An 18,836-nucleotide genomic window follows, 5' to 3' on the forward strand; every position below is an offset into this window, starting at 1 on the left:
AGTTCTTGCTTTTACTCTGCCATCTTAGTTCCACCCTGCAGTGTATTTAAGAAATGGTTCTCAAGAAAGAAATCTAGCCTGAAAACCCCAAGATATCATTCAAGGTTTCAGCAATCAATATTTATATTCCTTTGGGCAGAGTACCTGCAGGAAAATATATGATTTCCTATGTGGACATTGGGAGAGGGAGGGAGAGAGGGAAGGAGGAAGGGAAGAAGGAGGAAGGAAAGAACCCTGGGAGGTGCATGCTATTGCTATCCACATTTTACAATTGAGGAAACTGAGGCAAAAAGTCAAGTGACTTACCCAAGGACCCATGGTTAGTAAGTGACTGAAGCTGAATTTGAACTCAGCTCTTCCTGACTCCAGGCCTAGTGTTCTATATACTACATTACCCAATTGCCCTTTAAACTCTTCCTTTAAGCATTTTAAAGCCCTTTGACACCTGCCTTCACTTGACTTTTCCAGGCTCATTATACATTATTGCTCTCTTTCTCACTCTGCATTCTTGCTTTTTCTTGTATACAGCTTTTCTTCTCCTGTTCCATGCCTTTGCAAAGCCTAGAAAGCACCTACCTCCTCCACTTCTCTCCCTGGACTCTCTAGCTTCCTTCAGAGCTGCATTCCAGTGCCACCTCCTGTATGAGGCCTTCCCTGATTCCCCACAACTGTTTTTCTCCATGCAAATGACTTTGTATTTACTTTCTGTGTCCTCTGTGTGTAGACTTACCTATGTATGTGCTCTCAGGTAGGTACTGTCACAACAGAAGCTACTTGAGAGCAGAGACCATTTCTTTGTCTTTCTATCTCCAGCACCTAGCAGAGTCTAAGGCTAAGTCCTTACTAAGACATTTAAGAAGATTGATTGATTGATTTGTCCCCAGCCCTGAGTGACATCCAACATCAGCTCCTGATCCAGTTGCTAGAGAAAAAGGAAAAGATCCTGTCCCAGGAGGTAGATCTGGTAAGAAAAGCCACTTCCTTCCTAGAAGTAACCTGAGCAGTCCCAACTTCCCAGAAGTCTTGGAATGAGCAGCCTAGAGAATGAATAAGAAATGAGGAGAGGGAGCAATCTAGAAGGAAAAGTTTCAGTTCTGTGAATGACCTGCACCTTCCTCTGCCCTGCTGCCCTGAACTCAGTGGGAAGACTTCTGACCTCACAGGGTTTCTTGCCTGTTATGCAGCTGCCTCAAGGGTTCAGTCTAGCAGTTCTCTCAGAAGTCTGGTTTCCTAGGGGGCTTTCTCAGAACAACTATATATACATATCCTGTGCTCTTCCCCAGAGACCTGGGTTCTGTGTGATCCCATTTCCCATAAGAGAAGGGAATTCTGAAGGAGAACTTCAATCAGACCAAGGAGAGGCCTTTCTCCCTTCAGAGCTTGTGTCCTTTATCTGGAGCCAGGATGAGGAGTCGATGCTCACACATGGCCTGCTGGAAGAGTGTGGACTGCGAATCACAGGAGATGAACCCCAGTTTACCTGGAACCCCAGTGCTGTGCACTCACTTTGAGCACTGTGTGTGTCTGGTGATACTGCAGCCTCTCACTGCAGACCTAGACCCCTCTTTCCCCACATATTTTCTATCTTCTACCCCATGTCAGCCCTAGGCCACATGGATTAGGGGACAGCTTTATTTCACATCACAGGATTATGACATTAGTATGTTGGGCCCTCCCCTGCTGCCAAACTAAAAAGGAACCCCTACTGTGACATACTAGACAAGTGGACATCCAGCCTCTACTTGAAGACCCTATTGCAGGGAAACCCACCACATCTCAAGGCAACTCATTACCCTTTTGGAAAGTTTTACTATTAGGAAGTTTTTTTCCTAACATCAAGCCTGCATTTGCCTGTTTGCAGCCTCTGTCCACTGCTCCTAATTCTGCCCTCTCAGGTGAACAGAACAAGTCCATTCCCTCCTCTGCAGCTCTTTAAATACTTGTACACAGCTATCAGGTCACATCTGTGTCTTTTCACAATCACAATTCCTTCAACTGGTCCTCATGTGATATGTATTCAAGGCCTTTTACCCTTGTGGTTGGTCTCCTCTGGACGTTGTCCAGGTTATCAGTGCTCTTAAACTGGTGCTCAGACAAGATGAAACGTGACCAGGGCAGAGGTGGAACTATCACCTGCCTCTTCCTGGAAGCCCTTCCCTGCAGCCCAAGATTAGCTTGTATCAGCTTTGCATCAATAATAATATGTGCATATCATCTATCTTCTTAGAATGCAAATTCTAAGGGAAGGAATGGTTTCACATTTATATTTATATCCCAATGCTTTGCATGGGGCCTGGAACATAAGTACATAATAAATGCTGTTGATTGAGTGTTCACCTCCCTGCCTCGGTTTCCTCATCTGTAAAATGAAGGAGTGGACTAGATGACTTCTAGGTTTCCTTCCAGCTCCACATCTATAATCCTTATGTTTCAACAAACATAATTTTGAGTTTCTCAGCAGCCTAGGGGACTTCGAGGAAATACCATCCAGACAAAAGAGCTGTAAGGATTTCTGCTTTGTTTTCTAAATACACAGGGGTGAGTCAGACCAAAAAATTCTGCATTTTGTAGAATTCTATGACATCACTGAGGACATGCATCATAGAAAAAAAAATCACACATGGCAAAGTGGCAGCCTATGAAAAGGGCCAAAGAAAAAGGACCTCTAGCACCTAGAATGGGTCCCCAAGGGAAGATAAACAAAAGAACAAGAACTAGAAATCTAGTGGGTGAAGGATACATATTCCCCAGATTATAAATCACTGAGTTAGTTCATTGTGTGCGTGCGTGCGTGTGTGTGTGTGTGTGCTTGGACCAGAACTGGGATTTCATTCGCGTAAGGACATCATGCTGAGGAAATCTCTCCCAATGCAGAACAGAGTAGGCAGGAACACTGAGGGGTGACATGACTTGCCCAGGGTCATATAGCAAATACAAGGGAGAGGCTGGCAGTTCTTCCTGGCTTCAAGGACAGCTCTGTATTAACTAAGCCATGATGCATGCCTATGAAAAACTGTGTGTGTGTGTATACATATGTATATGTATATATACTTTTACATTAATTGAACATGTATTTTTGTGGGATAATTGGTTGTTGTACTTTGTTCTCAAGGAGGACCAAAATGACATCACTATGTTAGAGTCAAGGCACAGTGTGTCTAACTGTGGCTGATCAGACCAACCTGAGCTCAGAAGGTTCTACCACAGATCAGGCACAAATTGTCTATGTGAATAACTTTGGGTGGATTCTCTAAATCTGCACATCTCATGGTTCTTTTGAGCTGCTGCAATTCTGCTTTGCTCATAGAGAACAGCACCTTCTTTGATGCAAGCACACCATGCTGGACAGTCCTGTGCAAGTGTCTCCCACGTCACACAATCAATTCCAAAGTTCTTCAGAGAGACCTTGAGAGTGTCCTTGTAAAGCTTTTTCTGACCACCACATGAGCACTTGCCTTGTATGAGCTCTCCATAAAATAGTCTCTGCCATTTGAACAATGTGGCCAGCCCACTGAAGTTGCTCTCTATACAGAAGAGTTCAAATGCTTGGCAGTTTAGTCTGAGAAAGGACCTCAGTTTCTGGTACCTTCTCCTGCCAGGTGATCTTCAGAATCTTCCTAAGACAATTCAAATGGAAGTGATTCAGTTTCCTGGTATGGTGATAGACTGTCCAGGTGTCACAGGCATACACCAATGAGGTCAGCACAACAGCTCTTTAAACTTTCAGTCTGGTAGGTGGTCTAATACCTCTTCTCTCCCATGCTATCCTAAGCCTCCCAAACACTGAGCTAACTCTGGCAACACATGTGTCAACCTCATTATCAATGTGAACATCCCTGGAAAGCATACTGCCAAGGTAAGTCAACTTATCCACAGCATTCAAAACTTCTCTGTTTGCTGTAACTGATGGTTCCAAGTAAGGATGGTGTAGTGCTGACTGGTGGAGCAGCTGTGTTTTCTTGGTGTTAGTTGTTAGGCCAAAATTAGCACCAGCAGCAGAGAACCAATCCATTATTTATTGTATCTCAAGCTTCAGAGGTTGTATTGAGTACACAATCATCTGCAAACAAAACATCAGGCACCACCTCTCCCTCCAATGTTCATGTTTATGTGTGTGTGCATACAGATACATATCAAACAAGCCCATTCGATGGCCATTGACCTCGGAAGAATAATGGGCTGAAGAATACCTATTATTTGGATGTCAACCTGCATTTAGATAGATACCATTTTGACTTGTCCAATAGTATTTAAATCTAGGCTATAAGTTTAAGATGGATGGTACACTAAGTCTAGAGTTGAAAAGATGAGGAAGAGAGAGAATTTGATAACTTCTCTGAAATGCTCCTTTGCTGACTATAAAGTTCCCAGAAAAACAAAGGCTTGTCTTTTCAAGGCTAAAATTCTACTAGTGTTACTAAATGGCAGTGAGACATGGAATGCAATTGCCTCCAAAGAATTAAAAATTAGTACCACAGAGAGGGCAATAATGAAGAGAGACATGGTGGGTATAAGTAGCCTGCAACATATGAGGAATTTTCAAGAATGGGGCAAAGGATGTTCACAAGAACTGTAAGAAAGGAAGAGAAGCTGGGCTGGTCATGAGGAAGGAGCAAGGAATTCCAAGTGGACAATCACTATTCCCTTTTCAATGGAATAAGAAATTGAGAAAGGCCTCCAGCACTTAGGATGGACCCTTGGGGTGAACTTTTGGGAGGACAGGGACATATCACACAGGATAGGCAGGTGTCCAAAGGTTCAATCTGCCTCCTTGGGGAGAATTCCCAAATTGATGAGATCATAGATCCATTTGAATATCAAGTTGTACCAATCTCTAGTACAACACAACAGCCAACCCTTCCAAGGTCTACCTACTTCTTCTGCTCCTTAGACTGGAGTGCCAGAGCAATAAGAAAACTTAGGAGAAGGTTTCTAAAAATTGATCATGAGGAGGAAGAAGTGTGAAGTGGATGGTAATTGCATTTGCTTAGATCCTCCCAGAGAGACATCATCTCTGTCCAGGATGTTGTAGGCTTTGAACCTTTGGCAAGATAGTAGTCATTTCCATTCAAAGGCTTTTAAGCAAACTATTTGCCCTTAGAATAGGGAAATTACTTGCCCATCTGTCAGCCAATAAATTCAATTTAACACCTCCTGTTGAAACCTATTTCTCTAGTCCCTGCTGTGTTAAATCCTGTATAAAGACAAAGGGAGTGCTGAGGACTGACCCTTGAGGAAGAAAATCATGGTGGAATTGGGAAAAAGATGAATAGCCTAGATGCTAGAAACAAGACACTAGAGAAATCTTTCAGTCAAAGCAGAGAAGTGAAGGTGCTGCTCCCTGCTGGGCAGAGAATCCCAAGAGAAATTCTAGACAGTTCCTGATACTAACTCCATTGGTGAACAGCCTAGAACCAGAAAGGCATGATGAAAAAGTACGGCTCCCCCATAGCAAGACTGACATTGAGGGAAACAACCACAGTTCTCTTCTAACAGCTTCCAGCTGTTTTATTTCAGAGGGATGGCTGATCCTTTATCTGAACAGTTAATAGCTTCTTGAGGAGTCCTAATATTATGTCTTCTCTTCCTGGGTGATGCAACAAATGTATTTTAAATTATAATGTATTTCTTTGCAGGTCCCAGGGAGTGGAGAAGCTGAGAATCCTAATGGGAAATGAGACAAAAAGGCTACCTAAGCTATAATGGGAGATTTTCCTGAAGCAAATTTCAGGTAGGTTAGAAATAAGTTTTTTTTAGAGTACATACTATGTGTCAGTCACTGTGCTAAGTGATTTACAAATATCTCATTTGATCTTTACAACAACCCTTTTACTTGTCGAAGGAGGCTTCCTAGTTACTCTCCCTACCTAACAGGTGTAGTGGACTCTCTACCCCTACTTTCATATACAGGATCAAAACCCTCGTTTAATCTGTTAAAATGAAAAATAATTGCCCCTGATTTCCTGAACATTATAGCCTCTTCACAGAATTTCCCACCTCCCTTTAATCCACCCACTTAGATCTTTATTTCAGTGAATGAATGAATGAATGAATGAATGAATGAATGAAAAAGTATTTATTAAGCAGGGTGTATAAGGCCCTAAGTGCTAAGCACTGGGGGTACAAATACAAAAGTGAGACATACCCTGCCCTCCAGGAGACATCCCAAGTAAGGGAGTGGTGGCCACAGAGGGAGGTTTTGGTCTGGGAAGGCACTAGGTTGATAAGGGGAATAGAAGGGACAGGCAATGGACCCCCTTTTCAGAAGCAGCAGCTGTAGATCTGACCACAGGTTCCCAGAACAACAGGTTCCACCAAGAAGTAGAAATTTGGGGAAGTGGGGGCTCAAGAGAGTTGAGGAGGGGGCTGAAGGGGGGCACATTCAGGTCTAGGGTCACTCTCCATTCAGGAAAAACAGAGCCTTTCTTGTCTGACACTCTCTAGCCCTGAACCCACAGTCTCTTACTCACTTTATGTACTTAAGCTTCTAGTCTTCATTCATTCCACAGACATCTATTCATCACCCAGTAATAATAAAAGTACAACTCCCACTGCTATCCCGTTTAGAATTTACAGAGTGCTTTCCTCACAAACCCATGAGATAAGGAATGCAAATATTCTTATTTTACAGAGGAGGGGGGACCTGCTTAGTGCTGGAGTGGAGGGGTGGAAGCAAAAAGGAATAAGATGGAGCCCCTGCCCTTCAAGAGCTTACAGTTTACTAGGTAAGGCATATCAGGAGAGAAATCAGACCTATCTAAACGCCATCAATCAGTGCCTCAAAAGAGTCTATCTATAAAGTGCTAGGAGATCAGACAGAGGGAAAGCTAGCTTACCCTCAAGTTTCTGCCCCTGTGCTTGGCTCATGGTGGGAGCCCTCTGTGGTCTGAGTCACCTGTGCTCTGCCTGATGCCCCAGGCTAAGGACTATTACTGATGAGGGATGGGAGCTATCATTTTTTTCTATAGCTTCCATGGTCTATAAAGCACTTTTGTACCAACAACCCTCTCTCCAAAAGTCAGGGACTCCTGTCTCCATTTTACAAAAGAGGTATCAGAGAGGGCAAGTGAAAAAGGTCATGCTGCTACTTATGGCAGAGTTGGGATTAAAACCCAGGGCTGTCTCCTTCCTCTCAGTCTTTCTGCCATGTCCTACAGACCACTTTGGAAGGGAGCAGGACAGAGGACAAAGATTGGGGTACAGGAGGTATTGAGGGGTTGGGATATGAGGTAGAATGTTGGTTTCCCTGTGGTCTCTCCCTGTCCCTGCCTCCAGCCTTCTCTTCATTAAGGAGAGAGGAGATACCCTCATGCCTCTTCTTTGGGACCTCCACCTCTCAGGGCCAAGTGGGAATCCCACCATCAGTCAGAAAGACACAGGTAGGAAAAACCTCTCCATTTGGGGAAGGGGGAGGTAGGGAGAGGGAATACCGACTTCCCCTAGAGAGGATTTGACATATACAGCTTAGGCCACAGGCTAGATGCAGTAAGGGGTGATGGATTCCTGGCTTACAGGATCTTGTAGGACCAGGAAGTAAAAATAAGAAAGTCTGAGTGACACCCCTAAGCTGGCTGTGATCATCCTAAAGACATCACATCAAAAACACAAGTGTCCAGGGGCTCTACCCTTCCCCCAGGAACAGGCTCTGAGGCAGATATACCTGGGAAGGTTCCCCCCAGTTAAGGGTTTAAGGAATCTATCTCCATTCCTGGGCTGTGAATACCTAGGTGAGGTCTAGGCAAAACCAAGGAACCTTGCTTCCTTGACTGAACAATGCTCTTCAAAACAGAGCTAGGAGGCAGCTCAGGATGGCCCCCCACACCCCCATAAGCCAGCCCGGCTCCTAGGCTTGAAGGGGCTGTCCTCATAGACCGGTCTCTCCCGATCTTGGCGGTGGCCCCAGCAGCACAACAGCTGCCAAGGGGAGAAGCTTCCACGTCCAGGGGAGTCCAGGTCCCGGCACACTAGCCTCACTTGGTGCATGGTGATGTGGGAGACATCTCTAATGCAAGGCTCAGCATCCCACTGCATTTCTCCAAGGTCTACAGTGGGAAAGTGGCAGGGAAGGTGTAACATTAGGGCTCTGGAAGGTCCTGGTCCTCAGCTTTCCTCCCTCCCCATCAGTCTCCCTACTACTGTAAACTGACCTGCTTTCTCCATATCTTCCTTCTTTAGAACCTAGTCCAGAAATCACATCTCCAGGGGCAGCTAGGTGGTGCAGTGAAAAGAGCACCAGCCCTGGAGTCAGGAGGACCTGAGTTCAAATCCAGCCTCAGACACTTAACACTTACTAGCTGTGTGACCTTGGGCAAGTCACTTAACCCCAACTGCCCTGCCTTCCCCCTCCAAAAAAAAAATCACATCTCCAAGATTTCCCTGTGTAACCACACCTCACCCCAGTCCTCTTGGCCATCCTTTCTACTCCCAGAATTTATCTCCATCTAGACCTTCTGTCCATATGTGTGTGTTTATATGTGTGTGTGTGTGCCCCATCCCCACTCAGACAGGGGCACCCTGGGCAAGGCCCATCAGAGCTGATCTTCTCTGGAACCAGTGCCCACACTGTCACACATGTACCATAGAAGAGGCAGGCCATCCTACTCCTCTGTCACCCTCACATATATCTACCCCAAGAACCCCAAGTCCTCAACATCTCTAGTGTCCCTTGCCTACCATGAAGCAGTGAGTCCACCAGGCCAGGGTTGACACAGTCAGGGTCCATGTGATGGATAAGAAACCCTGAAACCAAAGAGTTTGGATCATCAGGCCCCCATCACCTCTGAATGTGACCAAAGTCTGACAAAAGTCCCTGGGACTAAGCCTTTTATCAAGAAGGAAGAGAAACTCCCATGAATGAAACACAATCCCACTAGGGAAGAAGGAGGGTTGTCTAAACTCAGATGACAAATACATCTTAAAAAGAACCCCACTAAATGAGAAGGTTTGGATGGGCTGTAGGAATGGTGCAAGAAAGAGGGACACTGATGAGATTTTGGATTGCTTAGAGTATGTGCATTAGATGGGAAAGAAGGCAGGTCATCAAGGATGAGTATACGGAAGTGGCATGGTGAGTGCTAGGGGAAATAAATGGTGCAAAATGCCAAGGACAACAAAGGGGCTTTTTTTAAAAGCTGGTTTAGAGGCAAAAGACAGATGAAAGAAGAGAAAGATCAATGACTCAGGGTGAATGGAACAATGATAACAGGCAGTGAGAGAGGGAAGAACCACTCAAATCTTAATCTGCTTCAGAATTCTCCACCAAGGAAATGATTGGCTGACTAGGAAGAACTAAAGAAAAAAAGTTAATTAGGAATTGAAACCTAAAGGAAGAGATAGAGAGCACCTAGATGCCTTTGATGATGTCAAATCTCCAGGCCTGAGTGAATTCTAGTGTCTCCAAAGAGTACGAGAAGATAATCCCCCACATTCTTTTGCAGAAATGAGGAACCATATGGGGTGGGATACTACATATGACTTCAGATTTTTTAAATATGTTGTTTAGTTTTGTGGACCTTTTTTCCCTTTTCCTTACTTTATTATAAGGGATGGCACTCTGAGTAGGGAAGAACAAGGAATAGAACGGAAAAAAATTTTTAAAGAAAAGAAAAAAAATAAAATTCTGTGAGGGGTTTGCTTGAGAACAGAAGGCTCTGCTGAAAGGGATTCTTAGTAAGCTCATAGTCAAGCTCCAACTACATGGAATAGAGTTGAGTCAGGACCCCTAGGGCTGGCCACCTGGAAGAATGACTATGACAAGTTAGAACTTACCAATGAACATTGCTGACACCCGGCGAATAGGAACCTGGGGACTCCTCAGGTAGCCCTGGGCCTGGCTCAAGAAGTCAGAGGCTCGGCCAGGGTACCACTGTACCTGAAGACAAGGAGAGGGAAGGTCTGCACTGGGAGAGATGCCTCAGTGCAACATGGGGAAAACCCATGGGTCCCACTGAAGAAAGCTCCTGAGAAGCCCAGAACTTTCTTAATTCCAAGCAAATCCTGCCCTGGAAAGAACAAGAATGACCACGGGAAGGTCTGGTTCCTGCTTCCTGCCTGAGGTCTTAAAGGGTGACCAGCTCTGCTGAAAGAAGCTATTCACCTGAGACATTAAATTTTCCCTCTGTGGGTAACCTAAGAACAATTCATTATCTTTGCTGAAAGAGACTCCCCAGTAGGGACTTGTCACAGAGAATCTGTGATTTCACTGGTATATGGAACTTCCTGGCTGAAAGAACTCCCTCTACCCATGCAGGTTAGCACCTTCTCTGCATTTATGATCCTACAGTTGCCTAGAGCCTTAAAAGGTTAAGTGACTTGCCCATGGACACACAGTCACTATATGCTCGAGGTTAGATTTCAATCCAGGTCTTGCTAACTCTGAGTTTGGCTCTGTATCCACTACACCATAATGGCTCCATCTCTGTGAGTCCCTAAGGATGGTGAGCTGGAAGGACAGGGATTGTCATTAGCATAACAGATTGTAAATTTTATCTTATCGAGGAATCCAAAGGGGGACATCAGATGACTTACCTGTTGTTTCTTCTAGTTTGCATTTTAAGCTAGGGAAGACCAGTAAGTGCTAACATGGAGGTGATAAGGGACAGAGGTAGGAACTAGTTTTAAGGGGGAGCCCTTCAGTCAAGGCTCTGGTTTTCTAACATAGCCCTGCTGGAGCCCCCACTGACCAGTTGTCTGCAGGTACGGCTTAGGGCCTCTGGGCTGTCATAGTGGACCATGGCTGAGATCTCTTCCAAGAGCCTCCAGCGCAGGAATCGGTCACAACGAGCTAACGTCCACTCTGCACTCTGGGAGGAAAGGTCCAAATGGGGGCTTAGGGTATAGTCAGGCCTGGAACATCTACTTCCTTCCCCATTACTGACAAGACATAGAAGATCAGAAGGTGAAGGTAGAGGAGGGCCAAATCCAGGGTACCAACCCTCCCAGTATTGGCTGGCAAGACCTATTTCCAGGGTCCATCTTATATAACAGCCCTCTGCTCCTGAGTCCCCCAAAGCATCCTGAGACCCTCCCTCTGGAGAGAGCCATGGGAAAGAAGAAAAAAGATGAGGGGGTTCAGGCTCTCTCCCTCTAGAAACCACTTGGTATTATTTGGTAAAAATGTAAATATTCTGTATTTGTGTATCTGTGCAATCGGGTGTTCTCCCAAGTAATTCAATTCAATTCAAATCAATGTATTAAGCACCTACCTAAGGTAGTAAAAAGATCTCCCAAAGCACAGGGATGGTTTGTTTTGGTCTTTGTATTTCCCAGAGGAAGGGTAGGGAACCTGTGGCCTGGAGGCCACTCAAGACCTTCTCCGTCCTTGGGTGCCTTTTGACTTTATAGAACAAATCCTTTTATTAAAGGGATTTGTTCTGTGAAGTTATAAATTGTTGATTATGAACTCGGAAGAACAGGGAGAGGGTGCCTGGATTTGGGGCTCATCACGGTTCGATGGGAAAACTTGGGACTCAAGTGGAATAAGGGGATCCTGGATAAGAGGATCCAAGATAGGAGACAGGGGAACTGAAGCGGGACAGGGGGAGTCTGGACTTCAGGCTCCAGGCTGGAGAGAGAAGGACTGGGTGAAGGGGATTGGGGTTCCCCGTACCTCAGCAGCATCCAGGCTCGGGTCTTGCAGGCGCAGCAACAGGGTCACTAGGCTGCCCAGCACCAGCTCACGTACCGCCCTAGCGCGCCGCGGGGAGCAACGACCCACTAAGGTGCCAAGGAGCCCGATAGCTGAGGCACGGACTGAATCCTGGTCCTGAAAGGGAGAAGAGAGGGAGGGAAGGCGGGGATTTGGAAGGGGAGGGCATAGGGGCGGGGCTGAAATTGATAGAGGGCGGTGCTCAATGGTGGGCGGGGCAGAGGAGAGCCTAGCGGCAAAGAAATCCCGGGATAGAGTGAGGAGGAGGCGGGACATAGGGTGGAAGAGGGAGGAGGAGGCGTTACCCGTTCACTGACCCCTCCCCCTCCCCCCTCGTCCCGCTCACATGGTCTAGCAGCGGCCTCAGGCGCGAGCCCAGGCTGGTGCACTGCGCGCTCACGCGCGCCCGAGCCATAGGCCTCAGCAGGAGCCTCCGGAGCGCGCCCAGGGCCGCCCCCACCAGCCGCGTGTCCGCCTCACCGAGCGCGCCCAGCAGGGCCTGGAGCAGCGTCCCCACGTGCCGCGCCTGCGCGGAGCCAGGGCCGTCAGGAATACTGCCCCTCCTCTTCCTCCCCCCTCACCATCTCGGCCCCTCTTCCCCACCGGAGTCCGTGCCTGGGCATGCTTGTAGCCAACTCTCAATTCTGGGGCCAAGGAAAAGCCTGAATGGCTGCCCCTCCCCCCCGGTAATCCTCAACCGCGGCTAGCAGAGAAACTGCGGATAATTCAAATGCTGCTTTTCTATTTGATGCATTTTGTAGCTTGTGGCTCCTGCCCTTGGACCTTACTTAACCACTGTGTAGTCTGGCTCAGGTTGGTAGTAAGATGGGAAGAGGTTCTGGCCTCCGATAAACCCCAAGGTAGATTTGTCCACCCTCGGATAATTGAGAGTTGACCGTTCCATTGTTTCCGCCCCCAGGACCAGGGATTCCCTGGGAGCTGGGGGCCTAGTATCTTTTCCCATTTAGCCCCTCCCACCCGGAACCAGCCCCGCCTCCAGAGCACCCCACGTGCGAGCTAGCAATCTCCCCCCCAGCAGGGAAGGGCACCCCAAGAGTGGGCCAACCCCTCCCCCTGCTCCCCACAAACGAGCCAGCATCCCCCCAGGGAGGCGCACCCCAGGGACGAACCAGCCCCACCCTCCTGCTCCCTACAAATGAGCCAACACCCCCCACCAGGGAGGGGCACCCCAAGGGTGGGACAGGCCTCACCTTTCTTCGGTTCAGGGCCAGGTGGCCCAGGCCCAAGAGGCCGAGCCAGCGCACAGTGGGCTCGGGGTCCACCTGCCAGGCAGTCAGACGCTGCACAATGGCTTCATCTCTCAGTAGCCTCGCCGTGGGCTGACTCTGAAGAAGCTGAGTTGGGATAGGGGTGACTCAGGAAATGGGCATCTCTGGGTGGGTTCGGAGACCCTGGGGCTGAGGAAGGCCTGGCTTCCCCTCCCATCTCACTGTCAGCCTGGGATCATGAATGGATCTTCACCACCCTTTTTCTAACTACCCCTGCATTCCAGGGAGGTACTCCAGCGGCCAGAGACTATTATAATCACTATTTCATGTAGAAGGAAACTGAGGCCCCGAGAAGGAAAGTAATTTGCTCAAAGTCGCATAGTAACTACAGACCACAGCCAGGGCTGGAATCCAGCTCCTTTGACATCCAGCCCAGGATTGGGTCCACCACACAATCCTGGAGGAGCCGGGCAGGGGGATTAAAGGTCTCGGGAGTACTCACCCCCGTGAAGAATGCCATAGCAGTCAGGCGCCGCGCTTTATCTGTGCTTTGTAACCGTGGGAGTAGGTCTGCAAAGAGCCCACGCAGGTGGTGGTCAGCATGAGCCACCAGAGCACTTGGGGGACACAGGAAGGGGAGAGGATGAGGGAGAGCTGAGAAAGGACCTGACTACCTGTTCCCCATCTTCCTGCTCCAGCACCATTACAGTCTCCTCTTCCATCAGTCAGTCCCCAGTACTTAGTACTTAGTCCTGGTCAGCCTAAAGAACTAGGAAGATTCTGAGACTATCCTTCTGGGATCCCGTCCCTTCATCTCTGTTTCCTCATGTCCCCACGACCCCATAATGTCCGGTATTCCTGTGTATCCTTCCCCCAAAGCCTCTGTCCACATGTTCAGACCTGGCCAGCAGGAGGACACCCTCCAGATGGGTCCCAGATCCTATGAGGCGCCTCCAGCCTCCACTCTGCTCCATGCAGGTCACCACCATTCGACCTCCATCTCCATTAAGTAGGGCCTTCAAAGCTTCCACAGCACAGCTGGAAGTAGGGAAAATGAAGAGGAGTGAGGTGGGGTCACCAATTGCCCCCCTTTACTCCTACTTCCCCTTCCCCCACCTCCCATATCAGTCTCACCTAGCATGGTTGGGGGGAGGACCCCGGACCTTCACTTGAACCTGGGGGGAGTGGGCACACCAGGCCAGCTGGTGCAGCTGTGTAACCAGTGCAATGAGCACCTGTGGGTAGAAGCCCCTTGTGGCAGCCACGCATCCTGACACTGCCAGCATCTCTCCTAGTGCTCTTGTGGCCTGCAGAGACATGAGACGTTCCTGGGTATGCACTCCTCAAACATAACTGTGACATTCCCGGGGCATGCTTTGATCCCATGTAAGACACTTCTGACATGTGTGAGATAAACCACAGACAACACTCTTCAGATGGGCCTGGGGCACACACCTCACACATACTGAAATACCTATACCCTTGAACCAGCCCATGATTCCCTTTCCCAGTTTTCTCCGGAATCTGTCTTCTTCCTTCCCACCAGACTCTTAAGTGCCAAATCTTTATCCTTTGGACCTCATATAGAGATTTAAACTCTGCCCCCCTCTCCCTTCCCATTTCTGTCTTGCCTTCCCTCCCTCCTTCAAACTCCCCCCACAGTAGGATGTGGCTTACAGCCAATGCCTGGGCTTGGGGTTTGACTGCCTGGGGTCTCGGGCCTGGGCTGGAGCTGGGGCTGGGGCCCTGTATCTGGGGTGTGCCCTTCACCTCCTGCAGCAGGTGCACCAGGACCAGCCCATTCACCCTCTGGTTCCTGCTCAAGCCTCGCCACAACTCAGCTGCTGCACTGTGGATAAAGGAGGGGGGGGGGAAGTGGAAGGATCTGAGTGGACTGAGGTCCCAAGGCAAAGACTAGGGGAGAGGAACCTAGAACCTCCGGAATGGGGACTCTAGAGCTGAAGGAAAACCCAGACTATGGGAGCTCCCATTGGAAGACATGTTGGTCCATGTGGACCTGAGAAGAGATCCTGGGACTGAAGGAATCTTTGGATTTAGGGGATTTACCTTTCTTTGTATTCCTCTTTGTGTACCTCAGCACAGTGCTAAAAGTGCTTAACATATGCTTGTTGACTGACTGACTGACTGACTGACTGACTGACTGACTGACTGACCTTGGGAGTGAAGAACCTCTGGATTTGGAGGAGAACCCTGGAAGTAAGGGGATTTGGGGACTGCGATGAGAGCCAGAGTGTGGGAGGTTCTGGAGATTTCCTTGGACCTGATAGAAGGCCATAGAACGGAGGTGGATCTTTGAATTTAGGGGAGACTGGGAATGGGGGAAGCCCTAGAATTAAAGGAGACCCCTGGAACAAAGGGGACCCAGGAAATGAAAGGAAAGACTGGAACTGATGGGACATAGATCTTAGGGGAAAGACCTTCGAATTGAAGAGACTCAGTGATTGAGAGGGTACCTAGAAGTCTAAGAGGGGCAGGAGGAAACCTTGGAAGTCAGGAGACCCAGGGACTAAGGTTGGGGAGGAATGTGGAAACTGAAGGAAAACTGTGAAATAAAAGGAGAACACAGTAACTGAGAGGAGACTCTTCCCCGACTCTGACACCAGCCTTTCTCTGCTCAATCTGATAAATGGGTTCATGACCCAGGTATCTATGAACAAGCAGGCAAGAAGCCCAGATTCTTGGCTCCTAGCCCAGCCTGCCTTGTGGGTGTTGGAATGTAGAGCAGGTACTAATTAGCGTTGGGCACTAATTAGGAGCTTTAGAGTGGGTGCCAATTGACCTTTCCAGGACAGACACAACAACCCTCAGGAGGAGGAAGGTGAGGGCAGCTGGGGATGCCAGGATGCCTGGGTCCTTTCCTGCCCAGGGAGAATGGGGGTGCCCAATACCTGTCACAGGGCAGAGAGTGAGACAGCAGGGTCTGGACTACTTCGTGTGTGTGTTCTGCCGCCAATGAGCAAAGTGCTCTCAGGGCCACCCTCCTTGCCCTGCCTTCCAAGAGCTGGGCCATCTGTCCATGCAGTCCCTGGACCACCTCCCGTACCTGGGAAAGGAGGGGTACGCTCACTCTCAGGGCTCCCTGAAATCCGCTTCCTCCAGCCTCTCCCAAGCACCCCCATGACAGTAAGCTCCTGAGCTGCCCATTCCACTTTTGGAATGCTCATTGCTGTGCAGGTTTGGTTCACAGTGAGTTCAAATCTGCCTTCTTGTACTTCCCATTGCTCCTTGTTCTGATCCCTGAATGGAACAAAGTAGAACAAGTGTAATTCCTCTTCCACAGGACGGTTTTGAAGATATCTGAAGGGGTGCATGCCTTGCTTTTTGGTCTTACCTTTATAGAATTAGATTAGATAGCCCCCGTAAGCTGTGATGTGGTTCTTTGACATTCTGTTTTGATGTTCTAGTGTTCTGTTTTCTTGGATCCTGGGATTCTAAGAGTCAAACTTCTGGGAGCCCAGGAACTGACTGAGAGCCCTCCCAGGAGAGGATGGGGAAAATCAGGGGCATGGTTAAGGAAAAGGGAGCCAGGGGAGAGATGGAACTCAAGAAGGAGCTGTGTGAGGCTGAAGGGGCTGGGCTTACAAAGGGGTGCTGACCTTTTCTGGGAGCTGTCCACCCTGTGCCTCCAAGGCTGATGAGAGACTGAAGGCCAAGGCCTGGGTACCTGAGATACCAGCATCCTCAAGGCAAACCACAGTTTGAACAGCAAAATCTGCCAAGGAACCAGGGACCAGAAGGCACTGAGGATGCTGGATGGGGGGAGGGGGAAAGCAGAATAGAGAAGTATAAGAGTAAGAAGCCTTCATCCAAGAGCCTGTCCATCCTTTTTTCCTTAGCTTCCTTCTAAACTCTGGGGTCTTTGGTATCTATCCCTTAGCTTCTATCCTTCTCAATCCACCCCAATAAACCTTCTCTTCTCCAACCCATGCCCTTCTTCCCTCCTCTCCCAACCTCCCTCTAATGCTCCAGGGCTTCTAGCTTTCTTGAAGCCCTTTCTCACTACCACCAACTTCCCAAAGCCTCCAGCTTTTTCCATCTTCTTTCCATTCTTCATCTTTCCCTCCTTCCAGATGCCCACTGACCCTTTGTATCTGTCTATCCTCTTCCCCAGTTCCCCCAGTACCTGTTCAGGCTCCCAGGGTTGGGGCTCAGGGTCTGAGCTAGAAGCCTTTGGAGAGTGGGGCTCATTGCTCAGCACCTCAGTGGCAGCATCAGGTTCCAGACTCTCTGTCCGCGGTGCAGTGACTGGTTCAGCAGGGCTCTCAGACACCTGAGGGGGCTGCCCTTGACTGGGTCCGGTCCCCTCTCGGCTGATCTGGATCTCCTCAGCCAGTGCAGCCAGAGTAAGGGCTCCCAAGGGCCCCACAGGACCCCGGTGGGCTCCCCTAGCCCATCCCCGCCTCCCTCTAGCCATCTCAAACCCTGAGGCACCAGTCTTGGTGCGCTGCCCTCCTTCCCCCCACCCCCAAGACAAGCACTGACAAGAACTCACAGGTGTGGAATATCTGTCCACCCTAAGGCCTGCACCTGCTGAGATTCACCCCGAGTCCTACCAAGGCCAGGTGTGGCAGCAGGTGCAGGCGTGTCCAAGCTATGCTGGGGAGGAGTTAGTGTACAAGCATGGATCGTGGAACCTCCCTAGATCCAGAAATAAGTGGTGATTTTCTCCCCTCCCTCAACTTCTAGGAGACAATATCAGTTGGGGATCCCTTACTTTTGACCTACCATTGAGGGTTCCTTACCTGAGATTTAGGGATTACAGGAATTTAAGATTTAGAATGAAGGGACCTTACAGATCTACCCTCATCATTTTATAGATGGGAAACTAAGGCCCTGATCAGTGAGGAGCAGTGGAAACTGTGGGTCCCAAGGTTACCTTTCCTATGACAGGGATCATTAGCCAAGGACCTCAAGTTTGAGATGAACAATGTGGCCCTCTCTGGGTGGCTTTTGAGTTGGGGATGGTTTCTTGGAGAGGAACTAGTTTACAACCCTGGAGGAGCTGCTGAAAAGCAGTCTGAGGTCTGCTTCTCATTGGACAGCTGTTTAATTTGTAGCAGAACAAAGAAGTCTACAGGAGTTTAGTCAGAGTGTGGGTAATAGAGAACAGCATGACAGTTCACAAGATTCAAGGCAGTGACAGAGCCCCTCCCAGCACCATGTGTGTGGATCAGGAAGAGTGGTTCTTTGATGGTCCTGAGGCTGGGCCAGTCCTAAAAGGTAGACTTGGAGGGAGGGTGGGCAGGACAATCTCCAAGGCTGCCTGAAGTCTAATTGTAATTTATTGCTACTGTTATAGGCCCAAGGGGCTGGGTAGGATCTTTCTATTGGCTAGCTAGGCTGAGTCCAGAGAAACTGGCATGCTTTTGAAACAGTTGTGCAGCACAAATGCAGTTTTGTTGGGTAACTGACCTTATTTCAAACTATTCTGTGAAGAAAACATTTTTGCTGTTCTGACTCTTTGTGACCTCATTTGGGGTTTTCTTGGCAAAGACACTGGAGTCATTTGCCATTTTTATCAAACTCATTTTACAGATGAGGAAACTGAGGCAAACAGGGTGAAGTGACTTGCCCAGGGTCACACAGCTAGTAAGTGTCAAGTATCCAAGGCCACATTTGAATTCAGGTCCTCCTCACTCCAGGGCTGGTGCTCTATCCACTACACTTCCCAGCTGCCCCTGCCATTAATTTTCCATTTCAGTACCTTCCCTCCTTCCCAGTTTCTCATCCTCCCTCCAGGGCTGGGGCTCCAAGGAACCTGGCCAGGGAACAGCTAGAGTTTCGGAAGCAGCATTATAAAGATGTACCCCCTGGCTCTCAAAATGAGAGAGGCTGCTTTCTAAGGGGAGAGTGATGAAAGACAATAGGCTATCCCAAAAAAGGCAGAGATGTCTAGAACTTTGTCCAGGATCACAGAGCCAGAATTCAAAGCCAGGTCT

The 18,836-nt window shown here is 48.6% G+C and overlaps 1 protein-coding gene and 1 pseudogene across 6 annotated transcripts; one reads left to right on the forward strand and one right to left on the reverse strand.

Annotated features, from left to right (window-relative positions):
* The window catches only part of LOC138167969 (gasdermin-D-like), a 49,076-nt pseudogene extending 46,967 nt beyond the window's left edge, over positions 1–2,109 (forward strand).
* MROH6 (maestro heat like repeat family member 6) lies at positions 2,039–17,482 on the reverse strand. Of its 6 annotated transcripts, XM_069096914.1 has the most exons (14): positions 17,021–17,480; positions 16,494–16,646; positions 15,786–15,940; positions 14,554–14,725; positions 14,011–14,183; positions 13,777–13,914; positions 13,379–13,493; positions 12,859–13,002; positions 11,994–12,173; positions 11,609–11,764; positions 10,683–10,802; positions 9,769–9,871; positions 8,674–8,739; positions 6,062–8,042 (listed from the first exon to the last, which is right to left on the reverse strand). In XM_069096914.1, exons 1-14 carry the CDS (start codon positions 17,309–17,311, stop codon positions 7,804–7,806), a joined length of 2,205 nt encoding a protein of 734 aa, XP_068953015.1. In that variant the 5' UTR covers positions 17,312–17,480; the 3' UTR covers positions 6,062–7,803. The 6 variants fall into 6 exon arrangements, 5 of the variants coding, with proteins under 5 accessions (XP_068953019.1, XP_068953018.1, XP_068953015.1 ...); XM_069096917.1 differs by lacking the exons at positions 6,062–8,042; positions 8,674–8,739 and adding an exon at positions 2,705–3,617 and having other exon boundaries at positions 17,021–17,481; XM_069096915.1 differs by lacking the exon at positions 10,683–10,802 and having other exon boundaries at positions 17,021–17,481.
* Positions 17,483–18,836: the final 1,354 nt, after the last annotated feature.

This window comes from Petaurus breviceps, unplaced genomic scaffold, assembly GCF_028583685.1.
Source record: "Petaurus breviceps papuanus isolate PSGF00001 unplaced genomic scaffold, PetGlider_PUasm1.0 339, whole genome shotgun sequence".
Lineage (NCBI taxonomy): Eukaryota > Metazoa > Chordata > Mammalia > Diprotodontia > Petauridae > Petaurus > Petaurus breviceps.